The 25,970-nt window shown below is 39.1% G+C and overlaps 3 protein-coding genes across 8 annotated transcripts; 2 read left to right on the top strand and 1 right to left on the bottom strand.

Annotated features, from left to right (window-relative positions):
* Positions 1-77: 77 nt before the first annotated feature.
* On the top strand, positions 78-12,668 carry LOC134880441 (tyrosine-protein kinase CSK-like). 5 transcript variants are annotated; one of them, XM_063907399.1, is made up of 14 exons: positions 78-260; positions 345-410; positions 5,878-5,975; positions 6,092-6,205; positions 6,315-6,427; positions 8,538-8,757; positions 9,617-9,710; positions 9,826-9,891; positions 10,024-10,123; positions 10,226-10,316; positions 10,407-10,480; positions 10,780-10,975; positions 11,087-11,173; positions 11,649-12,668. In XM_063907399.1, exons 3-14 carry the CDS (start codon positions 5,961-5,963, stop codon positions 11,832-11,834), a joined length of 1,356 nt encoding a protein of 451 aa, XP_063763469.1. In that variant the 5' UTR covers positions 78-260; positions 345-410; positions 5,878-5,960; the 3' UTR covers positions 11,835-12,668. The 5 variants fall into 5 exon arrangements, with proteins under 5 accessions (XP_063763469.1, XP_063763454.1, XP_063763461.1 ...); XM_063907407.1 differs by having other exon boundaries at positions 92-248; XM_063907384.1 differs by having other exon boundaries at positions 91-410.
* A 1,046-nt stretch (positions 12,669-13,714) lies between these two features.
* adal (adenosine deaminase-like) lies at positions 13,715-17,456 on the top strand. The gene is made up of 10 exons (XM_063911366.1): positions 13,715-13,861; positions 13,996-14,126; positions 14,779-14,839; positions 14,944-15,031; positions 15,422-15,503; positions 15,676-15,802; positions 16,081-16,161; positions 16,243-16,381; positions 16,467-16,567; positions 17,019-17,456. The coding sequence occupies exons 1-10, from the start codon at positions 13,817-13,819 to the stop codon at positions 17,208-17,210; spliced, it is 1,047 nt and encodes a 348-aa protein (XP_063767436.1). The 5' UTR covers positions 13,715-13,816; the 3' UTR covers positions 17,211-17,456.
* On the bottom strand, positions 16,383-25,595 carry nat10 (N-acetyltransferase 10). Of its 2 annotated transcripts, none has more exons than XM_063911345.1 (29): positions 25,458-25,595; positions 24,698-24,818; positions 24,158-24,249; positions 23,894-24,065; positions 23,613-23,735; positions 23,467-23,528; positions 23,264-23,378; positions 22,873-22,980; positions 22,594-22,727; positions 22,405-22,498; positions 22,221-22,319; positions 21,993-22,129; positions 21,348-21,472; positions 21,095-21,245; positions 20,669-20,765; positions 20,436-20,552; positions 20,086-20,187; positions 19,926-20,000; positions 19,719-19,835; positions 19,481-19,614; positions 19,344-19,392; positions 19,163-19,259; positions 18,967-19,074; positions 18,618-18,790; positions 18,407-18,526; positions 18,203-18,301; positions 17,973-18,046; positions 17,778-17,858; positions 16,383-17,696 (listed from the first exon to the last, which is right to left on the bottom strand). In XM_063911345.1, the coding sequence occupies exons 2-29, from the start codon at positions 24,809-24,811 to the stop codon at positions 17,552-17,554; spliced, it is 3,114 nt and encodes a 1,037-aa protein (XP_063767415.1). In that variant the 5' UTR covers positions 24,812-24,818; positions 25,458-25,595; the 3' UTR covers positions 16,383-17,551. The 2 variants fall into 2 exon arrangements, with proteins under 2 accessions (XP_063767415.1, XP_063767425.1); XM_063911355.1 differs by having other exon boundaries at positions 25,556-25,578.
* Between the last annotated feature and the right edge of the window lie 375 nt (positions 25,596-25,970).

The following is a 25,970-nucleotide window of genomic DNA, read 5'->3' as shown; positions in this document are numbered from 1 at the left end:
TGTAATGATCAATTGTTAGCTGGACTACTTTCTCATTAACGCGCATGTGCACTGCAAAAACAAGGTGGGGCAAAAAACTTGAATGTGTGTGTGACGGGGAAAAGGAGTAGTACAGGCTGAAGTACACTCAAATTAATCTGAAACGCAGTCATTTAATGGCTGCAATATTTAACAAGTTGAGTTATCGCGTTTTCTCCTCACTCATTTGGACTTTTTCCACAAAAGTACCGTCGAGACTGCAGTGAGAAGTTCGTAGAAAAGTAATTTTTCATCATATAAAGGCACTTTTTCAAGTGATGTTGACAGGAGACGCACCAACTAAAGTGTCGGTTGTTTTTTTTAAGATACTTTTGGACCGCTGGAGGTTTCGTGTCACCTGGAGCAGATTTCACTTCCTCATCGGGGCTTTGGTGGGTTTTGTCGCCTCGATATCATCTGTCGGTATTTTTTTGGGGGGTGGGGGGTGGGGGTGAATGGGAATTTTTGTACTGTCGTTCAGATGAAAGGGTTCTTCGGACAGTAAACAAGTCACCTGTTATTCCCGTAAACATCTTGGTTTTTGCCTGAAAACAGGTAGGAGTTTTACTTTGAAATGGAGCTTTTGCTTGCAGATACAGGGAAGTTGTGTTGTGTACTAGGTGGCAAGTAGGCTACATAATAACCCTTAAGTGTATCTTACTTCCTTGTATAGTAAGTGCCGCTCAACAGGATTAATACATGTGTGATATCCTGCCGATGTGGGGTGCAGCAGTTGCATCATGCAGCTCTCTAAATGTCTCTGTTACAACATGGTAGATAATAGCATTGATAATGGACAATGTATCCTGCTGACTCAAAACTGTCACATTGCCTGCCATCTTTGAACGTTTTTATTATTTAACTGTGTCTTATATTGTAAAACAACTGCTTATTTAACTGTGTCTTATATTGTAAAACAACTGCACAAGAATAGGGTTATAATTAATAATGCCTCGAATGTAATTTAATCTCTCATTCTAAGGAAACAATTTACCAATAAATATCCACGAAAGTTCCCAATAGTTCAATACAACCAGTATTTGTGAGAGAGGGGAACTGAGGCGCTATTGGGTCTGTTTTAGGGTGATACCCCTGTTGCAAGTTTCTGAAAAAGACCAAAGCTAGTCTGATGCTGGCTGTCAGTTTTTTTGAGGGTGACAAATTTGTGAAGAAGCAAGAAGCTGGTGAAACCGGCTCATGAAACCACAGGAAAGCATACCCTGCTCTCTGAAATATTGCATGCACGGCTGCATCAGCAGAGCAGCACTGCACTGCATGATGTGCACAGCAGCTCAGCCAGGAAGTGTCCGTCTGCTGCTCAGGCATTGAAGCCTTGCCTTACATGGTGTTTTTGATGTGTTGACTTTCTTAAATCACCAATTACCCAAAGTGTCATACATGTCTGAACTTTGGATAGAAGTAAAATGCAAAGTTTGTTGTATCAGCTGGGTGCCAAATTGAGGGGGGTTTTCCCTGCCACTCTGACGACCGCCTTGTTTTTCAATGTGAAGACTTGTATTGAATTATGATAAGCATGGGGCTATTTTACATGTATATGCCTTGTATCAGACTCAGAGGCAATACTAACAGTCATTAAAGTGACGAAATGAAGGCTTGTGCTGCTGGGCCTGCCAATGGAATTGTACTTCCTGTCTTACTTCCTGCAGACAGTTGATACAGTGAGCCATGCTGCTACACAGTCCAGCTGCTGTCTTGGAGGCAGAGGTGATTTCCTCCTCTGTGCCTTCTAAAAAACATCTGCAGGCTGTCAGCTTAAGCTGGGTGAACTGTTGCCATGCGCTCTTTCTGTTTCGGTACCATGGTCTTCTTCTCGGTGTACTTGGCCCTGCAACCCTGCTGCTGTAATGGTGGCAGATTACCCAGGACCCTCTGCTACACATTTAACATCGTTTTAAATGTTAAATACTTTATATAATTGTTAGGTGTCCAGTGGATCCCATCCACATCCAGCCTCTGATTTAATCGTTAACAAGGCATTTTGTTTTATTTGTTTATTATATGTTTCTTTTCAATGATAACTGTTAGCTGGAATTGTAATGAGTAACTCTAGCGGACAGATAAATGCTGTGAAATGAAAGGAAATATATTTCCATCTGAGAAGTAGTGGAGCTTGAGTACCCTAAAATAGAAATACTAAAAAATCAACTAACAGTATTGGAGTAAATGCACTTTGAAGAAGCATTTCAAAGACCAGTGCATGGTGTTGTTTTTTAGGGACAAATGAGCAAACATGTCCACATAGTCATCACTGTATCACAGCAGTTTTTGCTACACCGTACATGATCAGCATTTTCATGTCTGCAGATAGTCGAGGGAGTGGCAGTTTCAAACAAGACTAAAGAAGATATTTGTACATTCCTGTCCTGTCTTGCTTAGTGCAGTCAGGCTAACACTCATCTGTACAGTTCAGACTGCTATGGACTTGCAAAAGACAAGAGCCAAATGTTGATCAACCAGTTTGGTTTGAACAATTGGATTGTTATGGATGTCAAGAATATGCAAAATGGGACTATTTGATCTACATTATCTCTGTATCTACAGGTATGGCACCTTTTATTTAAAGTACTTGTTAAATATGGAGTGTTTCTGTGCTCTCTGTGTGTCTTTCTGACTCATTTCATGTAAAGTCTAACACTGGGTTTGCTGGTTTCCTGTTGTTTTCAGTAGTTTATGTCATGAGTCGTTTCTTCTGTAACAGCCATTTTCTGACAGTCTTCTATAGAAATTCACTGATTGAAACATATCAATGTATTTGTGTGGTTATTTTTTGCCCCTGCGAAAGAATTTACTTCATAACACCAGAGTAGCAGAGACTTAACCTTGCTGTGTAAAGTATGTGCAACTGATAATGCTAGTGCTGCAGAACTGAAGCATTACTGAACCTAAAGCCAGTTACTGGACTGACTGATTTATGATGATAAACTCCTCAATGAGACAGGGGTCAGTAGAAGCTCAGGGGTCAGTAGAAACTCACAATGACAGCGTTGTCCCGTTGCTGAAGAGAGCAAGCTGTGGTTCCATGTGGAGCTCTCTGGAAATGGCAATGTGACACCATGACAGACCGAGTTCTGTCCCATTGATTCAGCCGCTGGTGGCGTGCTGTTGCAATGCATGCACTATCCCAAAAGAGAGGAATTAAAGAAATGCTTTGCCCCACTCATTTATTTGTCACTCAGTGAGATCACTTTGCTCCTTCAACGAGGACTTTGCCCAAACAAATTCTGTTGCAACAAACACATTCTGTGTCAGTTTTGTTTTGGTCCAACTCCTATCCACACTAGCAACATTGCTCTAGGGATAGCATTTTTGGTCAGTCAACCCCTTTGGTCAAGTCTGTAATATCTCACCAACGTTTTGATGGATACATTTAAAATGTAATGGACGTTCCTGGTCCTTTCAGGATGAATCCTATCATACTGTTTCCCTGAATGTAAATATATTGAGAACTGCTGGATAGATTACAAGGAATTTTGGTCCAAAGATTTATACTTTTTGATCTTTCATGATCCCCTTCCTTTTTTTCTTTTACTTTTCTGAAGAAATGTTCCAATCTTTCCCTTTAACTAAAAACAGACAGCACTATTAAAAAACACACATTTAATTAATAAACTTACAAAAGTAAGACTATGCCGCCAAAATGTGTTAATTATTCTCCTAGACTTTTTAAACCTGTAAAAACGGTCAGCTGGAGGGATTAATTTGGATTCTTTACAATGAGTATAACGCTCAAAGAGCTGCTAGCATAGATTCAGACTTATATGTAGTTTTTGTGTTTCCTGGTAAATCCTTCCCCACAGAGTGAAATGTCAAAGTGTAATTTGGAAAATATGGGTTTGGGACTAGCAGATACAAAGTGGGGGTGTCCTTGCTGGGTTGCTTGGTGTGGGAAATATGTCCAGATAGACAGCTGCAGGTCTCCACGGGAGACAACTTCCGCGTCATCCTCATCATACTGGGTGATGACAGTCCTCTCCGGGACACATGAGCGTTTTAAGTCTCACATTTAGTGTCTGTGAAGCGGCTGGTCCTTTATTTAAATGTGGGGGATTGAAGAAATGCCAGGTTGTGTTTTCAATGGAAAAAACATGCTTTTAAAAGGAAGAGCTTAAAGAGTACCCCACCAAAGTACTGGTGTTTACTAAATCTGGGTTCTCGCACAGGAAGTTCATTGCATAGTAATAGAGAATGTCACTCGTGTAAAGTGACAGATCTATCAGCCAGCATTTTCTCTGAGCTCTGACCATTAAACCCCCCCCCCCCAGACACACACACTATTCCATGGGAAATAATACAGGAAGAGAGGAAGTGGTGTTTTCGGCAAGGATTGAAAGGGGGGATGTTAAACATGACTTAATCCATAGGTCATCATTTGGTTATACCAGCTCTGATGTGTTGTGCATGTATCATGGAAACACTTCCCCTGGGTGACTCAGGTCTAAGGTTAGAATTGCAGTGGCTGCTTTATTGACGTAAAAGTAACGCTGGGCTGGATGAGTCCCTCTGGCCTGGTTAGATCTCACCACAAGTTTGCATTCCTGCTCTGAAGAGAGCTATCTTAACTCATACAACGGCCAGTCATTGGTGCTCAGCTGGAGAACCAGTGAGTGTCCATTTTTGGTCAAAATGAACTCCGTACCATAAGGAGTGCATACTACAGAATAGATTAAGTTTAATGCCTTTTCTTAATAGGCTAGATTATTTTCTGAAATCTTCTTTAGAGCATATTTCTAAATTCACTGAAGCCTTGTCTTGATGTACAAACTGTTATTCTGCATCATGGAAACATTCTGCCCCAGTTGTGAAAGTGTGATTTAAAAAAAAAAGAAGACTTGTAAGTTCTGCTTTCTGAATCACTGAGTTATTTTTAACAATGTTAAAATAAAGTGTGATCTGACGCTACTGTAGTGCATTCTGATAATAGCTGACTTGTTTACTAATGTCAAAATAATACTTAACAATACAATAATACAGTGTTATCATGTCACTCAAAGTCACATACATCACACCTGTTCGCAGAGGTGGAAAAAGTACTCAGATTTTGTACTTGAGTAAAAGTAGAAGTACCAGAGGGTAGGAATACTCTGTGACTAGTAAAAGTCCTGCATTGAACTTGTTACTCAAGTAAAAGTACAAAAGTATTAGCATCATAATGTGCTTAAAGTACCAACAGTAAAAATACTCCAATTATAATCATTGATGCATCACAGCTGGTAAAGGTGCATAGATTTAAGGGTAGCTTCTGAATTTACTCCAGGTGGAACTTAAGTCTTATTTAAGTGTTTGAATTATTTCACATTATTAATCCAAATATGCAAAGTAACTAAAGATATAACATAGATGTAGTGAATAAAATTACATGATTTACCTGATTTGAATTGGAGTAGAAGAACAAAGTAGCATAACATGGAAATACTCGAGTAAAGTACAAGTATCACAAAATTGTATAGTTCTGAGTAAATGTTTTTAGTTTTTTCCCACCTCTGCCTGTTTGGACACAAAACACACTATACGCAACAAAAGCACCAGAACTAAAACGTCAATGAAATCATCATAATACGATATACAATGGGCAACTGAGCATAACTCAGATTCAAGATGGGTGTAAAATAAGACAGGTAATTGAAGTAAGTAAGATAGGTTCAAATGATGGTTTTGAAGAGTGGTTTTGAATTTGTCCATGGGGTCCAGTCTGTGGATGTGAGAAGAAAGTGAATTTCTTACGCTATTAACATGCACTTACACAGCACAAAACCACACATGCAATGTTTTGTTGATAATGTGTGTGTAGATGTAGTAAGGCAGGGATGCATCCTGACTAAATTCTGTTTCTTTTTTTAGGTACTGCATGTGTGTGTGTGACCAGCTCTAATGTTAGCAGCTAGAAAACATCATCCCCTGTGAGAGGATTGAACCGACTCACCATGACGGAGGTGCAGGTAAGCCAAGCCTCTCGAGTATGTGCAAGTCAAAACTCAATACTCAGCAAAACATGTCTGATGAGAAATTTGTGAGACATTTGTTTTCTAATTAGTGATGTGCCCATTTCCCGTAGACTCCATGGCCGCAGGGCACAGAGTGTGTGGCCAGGTACAATTTCAAAGGCACATCAGAGCAGGACCTGCCCTTCAACAAAGGAGACTTGTTGACTATTATTATCGTCACCAAGGTAAAGTTAAATTGCCTATAACTTATAGTTTTATAAATATATAGCCAACATGAAATATTTACTCTCAACCACTGTTTTAATTATTAATTTCTGACATTTTGTTTTTCAGGATCCAAACTGGTACAAAGCTAAAAATGCTGCCGGTCGAGAGGGAACAATTCCTGCAAACTATGTTCAGAAAAGAGAAGGTGTGAAATCTGGAGGGAAGCTGAGTCTGATGCCGTGAGTACACAGATTATCATAGTTGATTTAGTTCTGATTTCCAATATTATCTGTCACTCTCATAGCAAACATGATTAGATTTAGTTCTATATTTAAAAAGTTGCCACCACTCTAGCTCTGGGTTGCTTCTGCAGCGATGGCTAAAATAGCTCGACTTAGCCCTCACTCTGTGGCTGTGTGGTTGCTGTAGGCAGATGGGCTATTTTTTGTGGCAGTGGCGTTGTAGTTATGTCAATGGAGACCACAGATGGGTCGGGCTGTTTTTTAATTGCAGTGCACTTGCATCTGTTTCCAGCTCAGCCCTGTGTAGCTTCCTGTTTCTTCTCCTTTATCTCAGACTGAAGTTATCTCAAAAATCTCTCTGTTTATGCACATGATTTGTTTTCCTGTGGATGCAAGCATGTGAATGAATAATAGGGTATTTTTAGAGCTATTATTCATTCACATGTTTGCAACAAAATAATGTCTTCAATGAATTCATAAGGACAAACCAAACTACACAACAACAACTGTTGCCATAAACACACCCCAAAAAAACTGTAGGCCTACTGTGAAACATAACATGACAAAATGCCGCCATTAAGAAGGAGAACTGCCACTCTTAATTGAATCTACGTAAACCTCACTTTAAAGACTTTTAATGTCCTACAGAACCGTGTGTCTGAGCATCCATTCTGCTTGTACAACAACACCTTTTTGGAGTTGTAGTATTAAATAACTCCAGTTTATGCTATCATAGAACATGCAGCTTTTACTGCATTATTGTAAATGTAACCAGAGATGAATGGTAAAAGAGGATCTAGACCATTTGAGTGGAGTGACCTCCACTGGCTCCCCATCAAACACCGGATTGACTTCAAAATATTACTTCTGATCTACAAAGCCATCAACAACTCTACCTGAGTGACCTCATCCAAAAACACACCCTTACCCGTTGCCTCAGGTCTGCTGACGCTAATCTACTGCAGCCCATCACGACAAAACTCCAGACCTGGGGTGACAGGGCCTTCGCTGCAGCCTCCCCCACCTTCTGGAACTCCCTTCCCAGTCACATCCGAAAAGCCAACACTCTGGAATCATTAAAAAAAATCTCTCAAAACTAATTTATTCACTCTTTCAATCTGTAATCCACCCCCCCCCCATTTTACTCTACATTTTGGACTTTTGTTGTTTTTCTATATTTTCCCTTGATTCTGTTTTGATTTTATGGAAAGCGTCTTTGAGCATTAGGAAAAGCGCTATGTAAATCCTATGTATTATTATTATTATTATTATTATTATTAAGGTAGCATCATGTTTGTGAAATATGAAATCCCTAACTCAAAGGAAAATCCCTGTTCTCATACCCCAGAGGGAAGCAGCTTCTGTTTCTGTGATGAGAGTACTTTTCCTAACAGACAAGGTTTTCTGTGTGATAGTTGAATTTAACTTTCTCATTGAGGAACATGCAAATGGCTTTACTGTACATACCGTGCCGCTGCCGAATGCAAATAAGTGTAATCTATACCTTTCATCTCCAGAACAGTAGTTGTTTTATTTCCATTAAGCACCCATTTACAGAAATAAATCATTATAAAGTGCAAAGCAAACCAGTAAAAGAATAAAGACGTCTCAAAGACTGACGGAACATAACCAGCAACGCACGCCCAACATGGTTGCATTATTATGACACGTTTTTTCTAGTAATGAGTTTCCTCTCTGATAATAATAGGTAGTACCAATTATTAGAAGCACTTCTCAGTATCAGGTTCTTGCAGTATACTGTAATTCAACAGCCCCATGAGTGTGGCTGCCTCAGTGACTTTAGATTTTGAACCAACATTGTTCCAAAACAGTTTTAACATTCTAAAGTTAATAAAGAGCATTGAAGGACTGTTGTATTGGACGTTTTGTGTGCCTGCTCCTGTATTATGTTTTTAAATGACTGACACAAACAGTAGGGAGGTGCTGAAACAATTCAAATAGTGATTTAGTTTCTAAAATGCATAAATTATCCTACTTTTATAGATTGTTCGATTAGTTTTGGTGTTTAGTATTAGTTTTTGATTAGTTTTGGTGACATTTAGTGGCCAATATTCATTTGTTGCTTCTCTGTTTCGTTGACTCCCAGATGGTTTCATGGGAAGATAACTCGGGAGCAGGCTGAGCAGCTGCTTCACCCTCATGAAACTGGCCTGTTCTTGGTGCGAGAGAGCACCAACTTTCCCGGTGACTACACCCTGTGTGTGAGCTGCGAAAGCAAGGTGGAGCACTACCGCATCGTTTACAACAAGGGCAAGCTCACTATCGATGATGAGGGGTACTTTGAAAACCTCATGCAGCTGGTTGAGGTAAGATATTAGATCTCTGTTTTGTTTTTTGTTTATAAAATGAGATGTTCCTAGTTCTTGCCCTGGTGCTGTATAGAGCTCTGTCTACTGTATTGTGTGTTTGTTGTGTTTTCCTGTTAAGTGCCCCTGCGTCTCTGTGCTACCTCATATACCACATACAGTTCCTGGAACAAATAATGAACAGGAAGTGTCAAAGAGGAAGAGTGAACATGCTGAGGTGCATAGATCTAACCTCAAAAAGACACAGGGCCTTTTACTCTCAAAATGACTCCTGTTCCTGTTCAACATGCCTATTTTGAACCAAAGCCTGCTAAATATTCAGCAGAATATGAAAGAGTCTAATGAGTAGTTTAGTAGACCTATTTAAGGGGAAACCTTTTATCATTGTCCTTTATATATTTCACTAATTTCGTTATACAGCCCTCTATTGGTCATTCTGAAGCACTGTTTGCTGAGTTTTACTTGATAAAAACTAGAATAATGGTGTTCATTTTCTGAAATGTATGCACGTTAAGGCACAAGTACAGTGTCTTTCATTGAGAACAAATAGTCAACATAATACCAACAAATCTATGGAAAATTACCATCATTTAATAAATTGAGATCCTTTTAAAATACATTTATTTTTAGAGAGAGAATTATCCAGCAACATATTCGTTACTTAAAAAATAAAATGGATTCTGCCCTGATGAATAATTCAGCCAATGACGTACCAAAGGTTGTTCTGTTTTCTAGAAACAATGTCTTTACTTTAGTAACACTATGCGCAATAAGCCATTTTTTGAGACCCCATAAAGTTCTGTAATGTTAATTTCTCCAATTTATCTTTATTATTTGTTTGTTTTTGCTCTGTATGTAGCACTACACCAAAGATCCTGATGGCCTGTGCACCAGACTAATAAAGCCAAAGCTGGAGGAGGGCACGGTGGCCGCTCAGGACGAGTTCTCCAGGGGTATGTCCCAGTTTATTGGTCAATTACAATTTATGCATCCACATTATTTATGAGAAGCATGTATGGGCCTGTCACGTTGCAGCTTCATGTTGTTTCTTCTTTAAATGGCCAACAGGTGGCTGGTCGATGAGCAGAAAAGACCTCAAGCTGCAGCAGGTTATTGGAAAAGGAGAGTTTGGAGGCAAGTAGCTTCAAGTTCACACTAAATATTACAAGTGACCTATACATCTTTGGTATTGCTTACATATGGCAAAGATCTGATATATAAAATATGAGCTAACCATTTATTTTGTATTGTTTGTATTCACCTCAGATGTCATGGTGGGAGACTACAGAGGGAATAAAGTAGCTGTGAAGTGCATTAAAAATGATGCTACAGCACAGGCTTTTATTGCAGAGGCTTCTGTCATGACGTAAGAACGATTATATATTTTGTCGCTGTGGTGTAAGAAACATTAATGTACAAGTAACATGTAAATCATATAACATGTCTGTGTGCTCTTCTCATTTCTCAGGCAACTACGGCATGATAACCTAGTCGGACTGCTTGGAGTGATTGTCGAGGAGAACGGGAGTCTGTTTATAGTTACTGAGTACATGGCCAAAGTAAGTGGCAGACATTCTGATAATGTGTCAACACCCAGAGTGACATTCAAAATATGTAACATTTCTCTTTGTTTGTTTGTTTGTTTTCAGGGCTGTCTGGTTGACTACCTGCGTTCCAGAGGCCGGACAGTACTTGATGGAGATGCGCTCCTTAATTTTGTTCTGTGCGTATGACTAAAACTATGCCTACAATTAAACTGTATTAAAGTCAGTGAAGCTTGGTTTTGAGGGACAGGATTACATGAAACTAGCTACATAATGTTGAATATGAATTTAGGGGAAATACATTGCAGGCGAGGCTCACTAGATTTAAACTATACCATGTTGACCTGCAAGAGCATTCTACTGTGTACATGTAAAGACTGATGATTTCTTTATTGATTTTTGATCACAAAAATTCACATTGAAGGTGTGAAGAGAAAAGTTCTAAGGTTTTGAATTTTGTTTTCCTGTGCTTTCACAGAGACGTCTGTGAAGCCATGGCCTACCTGGAAAACAATAACTTTGTGCACCGAGATTTAGCAGCCCGCAATGTTCTTGTGTCCGATGACAACATAGCCAAAGTCAGTGACTTTGGTCTGACCAAAGAGGCCTCCTCCACTCAGGACACTGCCAAGCTGCCTGTGAAGTGGACATCCCCGGAGGCTCTCAGAGAAAAGGTGTGCTGTGGTTTTCATGAACTGTTGCCATGTAAAGTAGCGTGTTTTGCCACGTGTAGCTCCCCGAGAGTGAAGTAAACTCTACATGTGTTTTGTTCTCATAATCAATAGAAATTCTCCACCAAATCCGATGTTTGGAGCTACGGAATTCTGCTTTGGGAGATTTACTCTTTTGGCCGAGTACCTTACCCGAGAATTGTAAGTATCTTAATTGTTTTGGGAAACGGCAACAGAAAATATTAAGGAAAAATAAAGGCTCTGATTTTAACTGGGAGATTATCAGAAATGCATTTACTATCTAGACTATTTCCTTTTGCTGTAATACTTGAGAATGTGCAGTCTATCATACTAAAGTGTACAATTTTGATGTGGTACTGCAACTTTTCAACATAATATAAAAACACTTATAATGTGTGTATCGAAGGTTAATTAAGTAATTAGATCAAAAAGAGACAATAAACTGCTTTGCTCTTGAATGTAAATATAAAAACTACAACTATATATGCAGTGAATTTTAGTTTCTTGACAGTTTTTTATTGATGAGTTACACAGTTTGCTTTAAATCATCCTTTGCGTGATACAGAATACAGGCTAATACAAACACTAGTTTTCTTAAAGTAAGCTGTTTTCTGTCAACACTGTCTTTCTAACAACTACTTATTCCATTCTGTAGCCATTGAAAGACGTAGTGCCTAGAGTCGAGAAGGGATACAAAATGGACTGTCCAGATGGCTGTCCTGAAGTGGTGTATAACATCATGAAACAGTGCTGGAACCTGGACCCTGCTGCTCGACCAAGCTTTCAGATGTTGAAGGAGTGGCTACAACATATCAGCCAAGGGAAAGGAAAAAAACCTTAAGACATCTGACAGAACGGATACAAAAAGTGACTTTGCTCTCCCTTAATTTTGACCACTTGGACCAGAACCTTGGAGGAAGAAATATTTTGCAGATTACATGTCCATGAACTGATAAAACTGTCAACATTTATGTTCCTTAGCATCATCCATGTCTCAGGGTGTTCATATTGCAGTAACTCTTAATATCTAGTTTGTTCGCTCTTTCTGCGCTTGGTTATCATGAGTGAATGAATAACTGTCATATCAACAAGTCTTTCCTTAATACACAGTGCTGCCTCAGGGCCACAGTGCCTTGACCTGTTTTGTGTATTTTATGACCTTTATTTTGAAATATGGTCATATTGGGGACAGCATTTTTTTTAATGAACATTTACAGACATCATTTGACTAAGTAGACTGAGTCCATTGTGTCGATTTAATTACGAGAGACAAGTCAAAAGAAGGAATATGGTTTTGATACATCATTACAAGCTTCTTTTTTTTTTTACAGTGTCCAGTTAAATCTTACTGCATGATTGTTGAATTATTTTGTTAAAAGGACTAAGTTTAAATAACTTTAATTATGCAGCTTTACATTTTTTATTGTTGTTCATTTTAAACGTCTTAAGAACGCTCTATAAAAGGATGCACAAGTGTGGACAAATGTCACCTTTACTACTGATATGACAACACCATTCAGCTGATTCATGTAGAAACCATTCCCATGTACAGAATTTTCCATCCAACATCTAGAAATGTTTCTATTTTCCAAATCTTCAGATTGAACCAAATATTGGATTTTGTATGTAAAGAAGAAAAAAAAATAATGTTAATAAATTACATATTGAAACAAAACTATTTTATTATCTTTTTTCGAAGTCAAATTATTTGGTATTTAATATGGAAGTATTTAATTATAGATATACACTTTTAAACTAATGATATTCCTACAAATGGTACCTAAACAATTTGGAGATATTTCTCTTTTACTTTAGTTTTTATATTTTTTGCTGTTTTCTTTAAATCTAATATTTTCTCAACTATAATAATATGTTTTGCATAAAAAAAAAATAACCGGGATAACAAGATAATCAGAGCCATTAATTGATAAAGTGCAGTATTAAACTAAAATAAAATTCCAATATTGAAAAGCTGTACTCAAGTAATGTGCTACCTTGTTTCAGACTTGCAGCATGTTTATTTTAGATTTTGTTTAGATGTTTAGATTCAACTTTATTGTCATTGCACAGAGTACAAGTACTAGGACAACGAAATGCAGTTTAGTATCCAACCAGAAGTGCAAGTAAAGCAGTAAAAGTGCAGAGAATGTATATACATATGAAGGTAGTGATATATAAATAATAAAGGATATGAACAGCTTGAATAAGGTATGTGCAGTAGAATGGTAAAAAGTAAACAGAGATGAGTTTAAGGTATGTATAAGTAAACAGCAGCAAGGTAGTGCAAATGGCATAATGTATGTAAAGTGCAGGTGAATTAAAGTGATGGTAGAGGTAAAAATTGCAGAATGAGGTAGGTAGTGAGGTGCTGAGGTAGGTACAGTGTATAAACGGAATAAATATAAAGTATGTACAGTAACATTTGTAAGTAGTGCAAGAAGTTCAGTGGCTGGGGGAAGGTGCATGGCCGTACTTATGTACAGTATTACAATATTTTGTATTATATATATATTTTTTAAAAAAAGAAAAGGTTATTCCTTTAAGCCATTGCAGTGTAAGGCAATAGTGCCATCAAGAGGTTCAGTTGCTTATTAACTGAATTTAATTTGTATGTGCAACTATCACATTTTGACAAGAATAATTAATTAATAAATAAGAAGCGGAACCTTGAGGAGTGTAATCCCCCTTAAAGATGGGGGCTTATTTCTGTGTTGCACGTGGTGCTTCACTTAAATGCAGACTGAAAACAGTGTCAGCGTTAAGTGACAGACTGCAGCGACTCAAAGCTCAGAGATTAACGAGGCTTTGTTTTACTTTGTGAGGATGAACAATGAGGTGGATGTATTTTATCGGGAGCTGCCAAAAGTGGTAAATCGCAAAAGCATTGATACATTTTAACACGATGAGAACGTTGGACGAGTTTTAAAAAGGTTAAAAGTATGTTTGTGTACATTTATGATAGTTAGCTATATGCTAATATTAGCGTTTCAAACTGTCACCAGGAGCTCCATGCTCACCTCAACGGCTCCGTCAGCTACCCGACCATCGAGAAGCTCATCAGCCGGAAACCACATCTCAACATCGAACACGGCATGACGGCAATCGGCAAGGGCCAGCGGAGGACCCTGGATGAGTGCGTAAAACTTTATTTCAAAGTTTAATAACAGTGTGCTACAGAACAATTTATTGCCATATTTAATGACGACATATTCCTAATTTCACAAGTAGAAGTGTAACAAAGGGTGGGTATTAAAGTGACGTCAGATAATGTCCATCTGTGTTAAATGGGAATGAATGAGACTTTAATTAATCATATTGAAAAATACAAATTGAAACAATAGTTATAAATAAAACAACACCAATTATAAATTACATGTTATTAATTGATCTTTAATACATAAGATTATTTCAGATTCTGAATAAACTTCCATGTCATGTGTCTTCAATCCCTCCAAATCAATGCAGCATTGTGTTACTACAATGGAAAAGTAGGATATATTGAATTCCTTTAAAAAAAATAATATATATATATAGTGATATTACAAGTCAGCAGTTTCCTTATAAAAAGTCCCACAAACATTTTAATAACTTGTGTCTCTTGTCATATAGCATGGAGCACAAGTATGACACGTTGCTTTTATGTGGATTTAAGTGGATAAAAGTGTGTTCCTACCTGTGGTGTTTACAGGCTCCTTTGGTCTGTTTACCACATTCATTTATAAAATCAACACAAAACAGACAACATTGATCTATACGAGAAAGATGAGCACATTTTATGTCTTCAGGTGTTTCCAAGTCTTCAAGGTCATCCATCAGCTGGTGGACACGGAGGAAGACATCCTGATGGTGAGGCTAGCTGTTTTAAAAAAATGAAATGAGCTGTTGTTGATATAAATAAACATTGTTTGCACATAATATTACAGACAGCTGTTTCTATTCTTTCCTCACAGGTTGCTACAGATGTGATCAAAGAGTTTGCAGCTGATGGTGTCAAATATTTAGAGCTGAGAAGTACACCAAGGGATGAGAAAACTACAGGTGAAAAAGCAGCCTTATATTTTGAGAAGCAATTTACTGTCAGGGTTGTTTTAGGGAATGATTAGACTTGCAAATGAGATAGTTTACACAGATGTGTTTTTACTCCTATTGCATGTCTTTGTCAGCATTTCCGTCCAAGTAAACATAATATCGTTGTCTTCTGAGAGTTGACAAAAATGTGTAAAATGGCTCGTGTAACGTGGCAGACTTTGTGATATCTTAAAAAATTCCATAGTGGTCCACAGAAAATAAATAACATTGTATTGTTATGAAATGTATAGTTTACACCGCTGAAGTGTACACATTCTGTTTATGTATGTCTTTGAGAAACACTAAGGTATTAAACAAACTTGAAGAAGTTGAAATAAGTGTAATATATTTTCTCTATAGGATTGACGAAGAAGAGTTACATTGAAACTGTCATCAAAGCCATTAAACAGTGCAAAAGTGAAGGAGTTGATATTGATGTCAGGTAGGCAACTATTTTATTTTTGGTGTTCAAGTCAAAGAATGTATATTTTGGTGTGTGTGATGTGTGCTGCTGTTTAACACACTCCCATCACAGTTATTGGCTGCCTCATTTTTTACTATGATGATTCAGTAACTTGCGTGCATGTTTATAAATGTGTTAATTTTTCCTCAAGGTTTCTGGTAGCGATTGACCGCAGGAATGGAACTGAAGTTGCCATGGAGACGGTGAAGCTTGCTGAGGACTTCATGCTGTCGTCTGATGGTTTGGTGTTGGGACTCGACCTCAGTGGAGATCCAACGGTCAGTCAAGCTTACGGTTTGAACTCTCGATAGCTATGCATTATTGGAATTAAAACCATCACTATTTCATTTCTCAGTTACCCGTTTCTGCCCTTCACATGTGCCGGCTGTATTTTTGCAGAGAGATCAAAAAAGTTTTACTCCTCATATTAGGCACCAATAGACCCTGTAATTTGGGACCAGTTAGACAAGCGTTCTTTTGCTTTAAAGTGCAAAAAAATACACCATTGGGATGATTACTCTGATATTCTGTTAATTGATGTACTTTTCTCTCTCAGGTTGGCCATGGCAAAGACCTACTTCCTGCTCTGCAGAAGGCCAAGAACTGTGGATTGAAGTTGTCGCTGCACCTCTCAGAAGTGTGACACCGTAAATATGATCCGTTATCAGTGAGCACATTATCTGAGAGAAATCTGATGTTACAACATGAACTGTGGCAGGTCCCGTCCCAGCTGGATGAGTCCGATCTGCTGCTGAATCTCCCTCCAGACCGGATCGGTCACGGCACCTTCCTGCACCCTGAAGTGGGCGGATCTCAAGGTCTTGTTGACAAAGTGGTGAAGAACAACATACCGCTGGGTAAGAGTGAGATTTAATTATTTATTTTCTGGGGTGTTCACAGTGAGTGGACTTGCTTATCGATTCATACATTTTTCTCTTGTAGAGCTTTGCCTGACATCAAACGTCAAAGGACAAACGGTAGCACGGTACTCCGAACATCATTTCAAGTACTGGTACCAGATGGGACATCCGAGTGTGATTTGTGTAAGTTTCCTTCACAGACATTTGAACATTCTATATTATAACTATTTTTATGATTTACAATCTCAATTTTTACATTTCGAGGCATACCAAAGTGACTTTTTGAATGACAAACTTCATACAATAATTATTTAAAAGTTCTTTGCATAGTATGCCTTAACGTCTATTTTATGGGACACTCGTTTTTATTAGTATATTCCTTTTAATATGCTGACTACCTTTAATTGCCACTAAGTAATCATATCATAAATATTTTGGAAAATAATTGATGGCTATTTTCTACATTAACACCCGAATTACTCGCTTATGACACCGTCATTATACTAATGTTACATATGGACACAGCCTGTCATATGACTATACAAAAAACATTCAAGGCTTAGGGACACCTGATGTAGAACCTGAATTGACACCATGTTCACGATGAATGATTTTATTTTGTGTCCCATTACAGACTGATGATAAAGGAGTCTTCAGTACGGACTTGTCACAGGAATATCAGCTGGCAGCTTCCACGTTTGATCTCAGTCGTGAAGCTGTGTGGAAACTCTCCCACGACGCCATAGACTGTATCTTTGCCCCTGACACCGTGAAGCAGCAGCTCAAACAGAAATGGATTGATTTAAAGCCTCAAGTGTTCCATTAATTGGAAACTGACAGCCTTTAATATATCACATATCATTTTACAGAATTATTCGTTAACGTTTTACATTGTAGAAAATCATGTCATCAACTAAAAGGGAAAGTCTAAACATACTGTGAAAATGTTTAAAATAACGTGTGTAATTTCCTGCTGATATACAGTGTCTCTGCAATGTTGCACACACCGTAAAACAAAGCAAAAAACATGTAATGATGTACTGTAGAAATAAAAAAAATACATCTCAAAGGATATACAGTCTTTTAGGTGCTCTTCAGTATTTGCAATATCATGTTGATACCACTTGGTTCCCACACACTTTCCTGTCAACTCAGCACAGGTTACGGTCACACCCTCTTTCCAAATTTGCCATGCTTGTCCTTGTTCTTCTTGAATTTGCCGTGTTGCGTCTCCGTCTTTTTCTGTTTCCCGTGCGCTGAAGCTCCATTGGTTGCTTTTATGTTTTCCCCTTCCCACTTCCTCTTCTTTTCACTGTTGGGAGAAGGACATTGTTACAATCATGTGTCTACAACATCCCATATAACCTCGGTCTGCCAAAGATCCTGAATGCACCTCTTGATGCTGACCACAGCTGTGGTCCCTGCTTTCTTCAGCACCTGGTCCCATTCCGCATCATCTCCACGGATCTTGTACCTGTCAATACAAAAGGAAGTTATTAAAATTACAACAGCGAATGTTGCCCTGTGCATTTTCAAGATGCTACAAACAAAAGGACCAAAAGCATCCCTGCTTAAACCTTATACTCACTCTTCCATGTCCATTTCCTTCACTTTCTCCACATCCTGCTTGTGTTTCTCATCAAACTCCTTAGCAGCTTCATTCTGTGAGTGACGGATTCATTTTAAAACTTTATTTCCCCAAAGAAATCTTCATATTCATTATTTTCTATGATAAATAGCTTTATTTACGTTAAATAGAAACAATTAAAGCAACACTTTCCACGTGAGCTTTCAAAATCAGAGTTGTTCAGCACATACCAGATCATCATTCAGGCTCCTGACAGTCGGCTCCATGGAAACGTCTTTAGAGGTCGCCATCTCTGCCTCAATGGCTTTTTCTTGGATGCTGGTGAAGACCTAGGATAAAAAACACATACAATTATTAATGTTGTTGCAGAAGTCCTATATTCTATTAACTGGCGTCTTCCTTAAAGCATGTACAGCTTTTAAGAGTGAACTTACTTGGACAAATTTCCGGATCAGACGGTTGAATAGGCCCATCAGCTGCGAGCTCGGGAGCTCAATTTCCTTCTCTAGCTGGTCTACTGATTTGTGCTGTAACCCTATGCCAAGCAGTAACGCCTAGAGAAAAACGGGGACAAGCAACAGGTTACTATAAAGCTGTATTCACAACAAAGAAACAGCTGAAACCATGAGCACATTGGAAACTTACACACTGTGCGGCGGAGAGAGACACGTCCCCGAGCTGCTTGAGGAAAAACATGCGAGCCACTGTTGGGACCAGGTCCATGATGAGGTGGTAGTCCACCATGCTCCTCGAATACAGCTCCAGACGTTTGAGGTCGTAGGGGCTGAAATTGGAGGCCAACTCAGAGCTGCTGAGAACTGTAGAGGTCAAAGGCCAGTCAGAAAGTGTGTGAGAGATGTACATTTCCCCATTGTGGGGCTAATAAAGGAACTCTGAGACAATATGAATACTATTTTTCACATCTGGAGCTGCACCGATAATCTCAATTACTCTCTCATGTGGGAACAGCACTAGTTATTAAAAGGAGGCTTACCTGTGGTCTCGTCCTTGGACTTCTTGTTCTGCAGGATGCTGAGGGACATGCTCGGATGGAAGCTGCTGAACTGGTAGGAGAGGAGAGACAGGAAGCGCCTGCGGAAATCTGAGGGAAACAATAATTTTCTGTGAGACTTTTATTAATTTAAACAAACCAGATCTCCATACATTTCAGGAATGTTGTTCAAGTTCACCTTTCCAGAAGGCAGACAGCCACTGGCTCTGCTCCGGGGATTCATCTGTGTTCAGCTCCTTCAGCATCACGCAGGAGTGCTCTCCTGTCAGGTCATTCTACAGACAACCACACACACAATAATTAACAAACAACAACAGCAAAAAGCACAAAGAAATTATACAATCTGTTTTTATACTTACAGGGGTTTGTCTTAAATAGACTGGAGTATAACCAGCTTTCCTCCAGAACCTGTCAGGTTGCAAAAACAGTTTTTTTTAAATAAAAGAAATCTGCAAAAATACTACCACCCCCATCTCCATATTAAAAGGACCCTCACTTGAGCAGCTTTGTGGTAAGGCCATAGGAAACTCCCAGGTAATCCAGTCTCTCTGCTCTCCTCTCACTCAGCTTCAGCAGCAGAGGGGGGAGCTCTTTCCGTGGAGTGATCACCTCCTCTAGCAGACTGACAGCCTGGACACAAGAGACAACACCAAACGTGAGTTTCTACTCTTGATACACTTCATGCGAGTAATATATGTCTTTTAAATATTGCTGAATGCATTTCATTCCATTACCTCACTGCTGACGGATGTGATCTCATTTGTATTTGAGTGTGTGCTCTCATCCATGGTGGGGAACTTGCCCTCATAATACATCTGCAGCATTTGGAGAGCTCTGGAGCCGTAGCCCATCTGGAGGACAGGTGGAGAACCAGTTACATATAGTACATGCAGATTGATAAAGAAACTGGACAATAAGCTGAGTCTTCTGCAGGCTCTTACCCCCTGGTAGTCTGGGTTGACAGCTATCCGCACCACTCTTCCTCCGGAGAGGCCGCCAAACTCGGGGTCTTGGAACTACGGAGAAAATAGCACAGTATTAAATGCTTTCACTTTGATAATGCAAGTCAAAAAGCTCAAACCGTTTGTGACAAGGGTGTACCTGCTCTGACACCGTCCAGGGAATCAGGTCACCAGAGGCCTTCTTTCCTCTGGACAGACTGTTCAAGATGGACTGCCGAGATATTTCTCCCTCCAGACACACCTGAGAGGAACAAATGTACGTAGACTGAGTGTCAAGTGAATTAACTTCACAGATAAAGCAGCAGCACAGATTGACTGCAATGTTCATTATACCTGATGACTAACAATACTAAAATGTTTTCATTGACTAAGATAAGACTAAAATGCCCAGGCTTTTAGTCAACTAACAAAAAAAAGCACAATTGAAGCAGGACTAAGACTAAATAAAATACATTTCTGACAATGGGCCTCTACTCTGCGGCGTCTTACCTGCACCACAGCGAGAACTTCCGGCAGAGAGTTCTGTGTGGGAGGAACAGGTGGCAGGAGACAGAAGAGGTGATGGGCCGGTGCATCGGACAACATCTGCAGGTCGTTGGGTGAATTCTGGATCCAGAGACAACATTTGAGACAGCGGTTTCACAAACAGAAGACAAAATACTGTGTGTAAGGCGCAACTTGAGAAAAAGCAAGTTATGTGATCCTCAAAATAATAATATTACCTTGTAGTGCGAGGCCACGTAGAGGGCCATCAGTCTCTGCAGGAACGCCTCAGACGCCTTATGGTAACAGAACAGTGTGTCTCTGTTCACATAGTACCTGCAGTGTGGGTTAAGGATAAACGCAGAACAAACCAGCTACAAAATGATGATTGATTCATGCAATACATGTTAAGTTCTCTGTAAGCACCAAGATTTGTTATATTTTTAGAAATATTTGAAGTGGATATTGGAAAACCTAAACTGAAAAATTGTTTGGTTAATACATACCGTTTAATATAAAGTGGTAGCTGATCATTTATTTTTTTTAGAAGTGTTTTCCACTTTTCTTAAATGATATGTAAAACATGTTTTGCTTCTATTACATGCTGTATGTAATGTAACGTAATCAAGGCTGACTTGAAGCTGTTTAAAGTGCATAAAGGATACAGGTCACAGGTCTGTGGGAGTGGGCAGCCAGAGATGAGTCTGGGTATGTTCAGACAGTCGAGACACAGCAGGTCGTTCAGCCACTTCTCCACAGCGTCACCCGGAGCGTACCGGATCGACTCGTGAAGAGTAACCTCATGGAGAGAGCGAGCTGTGTAAGGAGACAGAGAAACCCTCAGTTAATTTACTGACACGTATCGGGTTTGAGGCAGTTAAACAACAACACCAATTGATAAATCACTGAAGTATGTACCTGATGCCAGCCTCTCTGTGTTGGAGGTCCGGTTCTCTGCGGACATGTTCTGCTGACTGTCTGCACTCTGCTGCCGCAACTGCTGGATCAGTTTGAGGGAAAGAGAGCGTCCGGTGCCTTCATACCTGCAAAGAGAGCGGAACACAGCGGTGAGAGAGGCAAAGCGCTACAGCTGTAATAATAAAGCAGTTTATGAAATCAGCAGAAACTATTTCAATAATTCACAAATCAAAACTACTGGTTTAATGATTCTCGAGATGTGAATATTTGTTTAAAATAAATGTATTCTATAAAACAAAACTGAATAATATCGTGGTTTTGACTATTCCAACAAAAATCAAGCGATCTGAATATGTAACCTAGGCTCTACAAACATCATATTGTGTTTTCTTCAGGAATTTCAGATTATTTTTAAACCAAACATCCAAAAACGTATTGACAATAACTGTTCTTACTAAATATTATTTGTTCCTAGCTATTCAACGGCTTTATTGGTATTTATGTTTTATGCCAAATCATCAAAGAAAAAACTGACTTGTATAAAACCCATGATAATCAAAATACCTCCTCTAAATCTATTTGCATGTATAGTTATTTGGACAAAAGTGGTGTGATCATTGCATACCATCCAGCACTACTACTAACCCGTTGATGGTGGAGGCCATGAACACCAGGTAAGGCCCCAGCAGTTTCTTCACCAGAGGCAGAGGGATGGCAGCAGCCTCGTCAATAACCAGCAGTTCAGCCTGGCCCAGCTTCACTGCGTCTCCTGGGTGGATGTACTGTTGGTCACATGGACAGGAAGATAATATATGAGTAATTCAATAAATATAATACATATAACTTTGAGGAGAGTGGACTGATCTTGTTTACCTGAATTGTCTGCCGGTGCTCTTTGAATATGTTCACCCTCACCACAGCTTTGTTGAAGTCTGGATTCAAAGACTGGATGATTTCATAGTCGAGATGCTCCTACAAAATGCAAAGTGGATATAAATATGTGCGCATACAGCATTAACATAGTCACAGAAACAGAGAAGTCTGTCATGCTGCATACCTGATACTGCAGAGAATCAAAGCCTTTGAAGATGAATTCAAACATGGTATGCAGGTTGTCCGGGTTCGGGGAGGTCACAAAGATATTGGAGTAGCTGTAGAGAGGTTTAGGGAATCAATAGCAAAAAATTAACACAATTTTATAGACCAAACTGTTTTATTGGCATAACATTATCAAACTAACCCTTACCCAAATGCAACAGCTCCAGCGACAGCCAGCCCCAGTGCTGCAGACTTGCCTCGACCACGTGCAGCGGTCAGAGCCACGGTGGTCCGCAGAGTCTTCTCTGAGATCGCCTCGATGAACTTCAGCACTCCTTTAGCCTAGAGAACCATACAAAACGTAAGAGCTACATTTATTATGTCTGGGATAATAGTTGAGGTGTATTCCTCTGTGTTGGTAACCAGGACATTGATTGAATATACTTTGTTAATGTGTAAAAGGGGCTCTTTAGTGAGAGGTACTGACCTGGTCCATGGTCTTGCAGCAATCCACCAACACACCCACAGGCTGAGTGTCATGCAGGGACTCCTTCAGATCCTTTAGCTCCTGTTCTCGTGGAGACAGACCGTCCTCCTGAAGAGAACAACGCAAAGAGCCAAACTTCATTTATGTAGCACTTTTTATAAACAGTTGCAAAGTAGTTTATAGAAGTAAAAAAAAAGACAGACAAGGAAAAAAGTGTTACTTAGAAAACCAAGAAAGATTTAAGATGCCGCAGTACGACAAACCGAAGTCAACGAGCAAAAAGAGCTCATAAACAAAACAAAAGATCAGATTTATTACAGTTTTAGTTTGGTTCAACTTATATCAATTAACTATAATCAATTAACAATAATTTCTTCTTCAGTAAAGTTACCTGAGTCTTTGGAGGAACAGGCTTGATGTTTGCCATGTGGCTGGAGATTGGCAGGATGTTGAGTTGATCATCAATGACAACACAGTTCTTGCAGGATGCAAGTGAAAGAATGAATCTGAAAACAGTTGAAAAAAAACAATGAATATCCTTTAACTTTTGGCTCCAAATGCTCCAAATTTGACGAAATCCATAAAAGCCCTTACCTCTCATTGAACCGTCCCACCACATCCTGATGAGCCTCTGTGCGGTACCGAGAGTGCACATCCTGGGAGAAAAACAAACCACAATGACCCCAAGTCGAGCCAACGGAGTCTGACATGTGTGGAGATGTAACAAGTTAAAGACTTACCATAGTCATAGTGTAGAGCTGCTTGAGAGAGTTCATTGTCCTCAGCAGAATAACCACTATACCTCCTCCTTCTACAGTCTCAACAGTTCTCGCTAACAGGTTGGGAGTGAGAGCTTCAAAGTCCTGTGACACACAGAAAACAAAAGCTCTTAAGAGTCAAGCACATTTTCAACTTCTGACTACAGCCTAAACATTTGTGGGTTGTGAGCCAATTACATGAACCATATTGCATGTTCTTTGATAGAGGCACTCTACTGTACAGCACACGAGGAGAAACTCACCTGCAGGACGCACATGCCGTAGGTGTTTCCCAGGATCTTATGTGTCTCGTTGTAGTAACAGTAGCGGATATTGGTTGCGGCGATGAAGAGTTCAAACGGGTCATCCTGATTCAGATTCAACGTGCCAGTCTTTATTTTCTTCTGCAGATGTCTCATGCGCTTCTTCCGATTGCTGTTTCAAGCATTTTAAACAAATGTCAGACCCTTCTCCTTTTTAATACAACAAATGGCAAACAGCTAATTATCTGAAGAGTTTACACTCACCTGCTGAAGCCCAGGTCTTTTTTGTAACACCAGAGTACAGAGGGGCGTGCTCTTACACTAGCTTTTGACAGCATGTGATGCAGAATGACAACCTGGATGAGAGGAAGAGCTTAGTTTAAAAAAACTAAACTTTAAGGACAGTGTGTAGTCTTAATTACAGACAGCCTTTCCAACAAACACATAAAATACATTATAAACTACAAAGCAAAACCGTAATATCTCCTTCACTGTCATCACAAATCATGGAAAACGAAAATGCAGTGACATGACAAGCTGAAGTCAGGTCAGTAGAGTATCTGGAAATCAACATATGAAGGATGTTGAGCGTCCAGGAAGAAGCAGTTTTACAATAGTCTTTGCCTTTAAGGTGACCCTCACTTCATACACATGCTGAATGCCATAAAGGGTAGCATCATGATCGTTTTCTTAGAAGACTTAAAAGAGCATTTAATGGGAATACAATAAAAAAAAAGAGTGTTGTGTGTAAAACTTTAATGAAACTGATGTATTTTCTTGCACACAGCTTTAGACCAAGATTACCTGATCTCTCCCACGATCTCCCACCACCACATATATCGTCCGGTGCTGCAGAGCGACTCCATTCTCTATCTGGACTCGAATCCGGTTGTCTACCTTCTTACGGACTGTTGCCATCGTTTCACTAAAAAGGAGTCAGAAAACACGTAGAAGCAAACCTTGTGAGATACAGTGTGACAAATGCTGCAGTAACACACACAACGTGCAGGAAGTAAGGATTCCTAATAAATCGTTTTCAGTGAGAGGAAACAATGACGCAGTTGCTTAAAACAGTAGAAATGTGGCTGTTTCCAGGAATCTATGCTAATGTGAAAGATAATCTTGCAAGAATAATAATTAAGTAATACGTCCTGTGTATCATCTTTCAGAAATATAACAAAAACATTTTTCTTTTTTACCAAATAAACAATAACTAATTTTATAAAATGAATTATATTGATTAAATTGGTGAATATTATGTAGTTGTAATGTATTCATCGCCCAGAGAAACGTTAACTAAAGCAAATCGAAGTTTATTTATATATACACGGAAAATCTATTTCATTACGAGTTTCAAAAAGGACCTAATTTGGTAATAAAGAAGTTGAAAAATAAAAAATAAATGCTGTCAACTGAGTTAAGAGTAATGCAAGACTGAAGCTAACTCACAGCCAAAACAATTGGAGAGTTCATGGCAGCAGGGAAGCTAAAACCAGCCACGCAGCGAAGAAGAAACGCAATGAAAGCCTCACATTAAAGAAACACACTTAATATTTCCAGTTACCTTCAGCTACACACAAACGAGTGGTTGTTTAATCTTGCAATTACAGTAAATCGAGGGCTGATTTTACATGCCAGACATCATGCTGTTGATACACTCACGTGGAGACATCCGTTCATGGAGGACCCCAGGTGTGACGTCATAACAGCGCGACGGTCTCGTAAAAACATGTGTAATAGAGTCCCCGAATTGTGTATGACAGGTTGAATTTACTCAAATTTAGGATTCAAACTGAAATCTTAATAATTGGTCCACTGTTTCAACAAGATAGTCAAACTTTGATGTGAATGTTTTGCACCTTAATGGTAATAGTACAATAGTTCATTTCCTGTCAGAATGGACTTTTAAAAATAATATTTATTTTTCCAACACATTCTGGAAATATACTTCCATAATGACTTCCATAAAAATAGCCCTTATTGCTTAATTTACACCTATTTGTTATAGGGTTTAGATATTTGATAATAGATTCTATTTTAAAGGAGGTATGTTTGAATTCTGCCTGTGAGCATCATT

Source organism: Eleginops maclovinus, chromosome 2 (assembly GCF_036324505.1).
Source record: "Eleginops maclovinus isolate JMC-PN-2008 ecotype Puerto Natales chromosome 2, JC_Emac_rtc_rv5, whole genome shotgun sequence".
NCBI classification, from domain to species: domain Eukaryota; kingdom Metazoa; phylum Chordata; class Actinopteri; order Perciformes; family Eleginopidae; genus Eleginops; species Eleginops maclovinus.
The sequence above is the reverse complement of the archived record's forward strand: the minus strand, read 5'-3'. Positions and strand labels throughout refer to the sequence as shown.

Excerpts from the sequence above, each read along its gene's own strand:
- LOC134880441 (XM_063907399.1), top strand. Across the intron at positions 8,758-9,616 it reads ACCTCATGCAGCTGGTTGAG|CACTACACCAAAGATCCTGA; the intron begins GTAAGATATTAG and ends CTCTGTATGTAG. Across the intron at positions 9,892-10,023 it reads TGGAAAAGGAGAGTTTGGAG|ATGTCATGGTGGGAGACTAC; the intron begins GCAAGTAGCTTC and ends TATTCACCTCAG.
- adal (XM_063911366.1), top strand. The coding sequence starts at position 13,817 with ATGAACAATGAGGTGGATGTATTTTATCGGGAGCTGCCAAAAGTG. Across the intron at positions 15,504-15,675 it reads GGAGTTGATATTGATGTCAG|GTTTCTGGTAGCGATTGACC; the intron begins GTAGGCAACTAT and ends TTTTTCCTCAAG. Across the intron at positions 16,568-17,018 it reads GACATCCGAGTGTGATTTGT|ACTGATGATAAAGGAGTCTT; the intron begins GTAAGTTTCCTT and ends GTCCCATTACAG.
- nat10 (XM_063911345.1), bottom strand. The coding sequence starts at position 24,811 with ATGGCAACAGTCCGTAAGAAGGTAGACAACCGGATTCGAGTCCAGATA. Across the intron at positions 22,499-22,593 it reads GCTGGAGCTGTTGCATTTGG|CTACTCCAATATCTTTGTGA; the intron begins GTAAGGGTTAGT and ends ACCTCTCTACAG. Across the intron at positions 17,859-17,972 it reads AAGGAAATGGACATGGAAGA|GTACAAGATCCGTGGAGATG; the intron begins GTGAGTATAAGG and ends TTGTATTGACAG.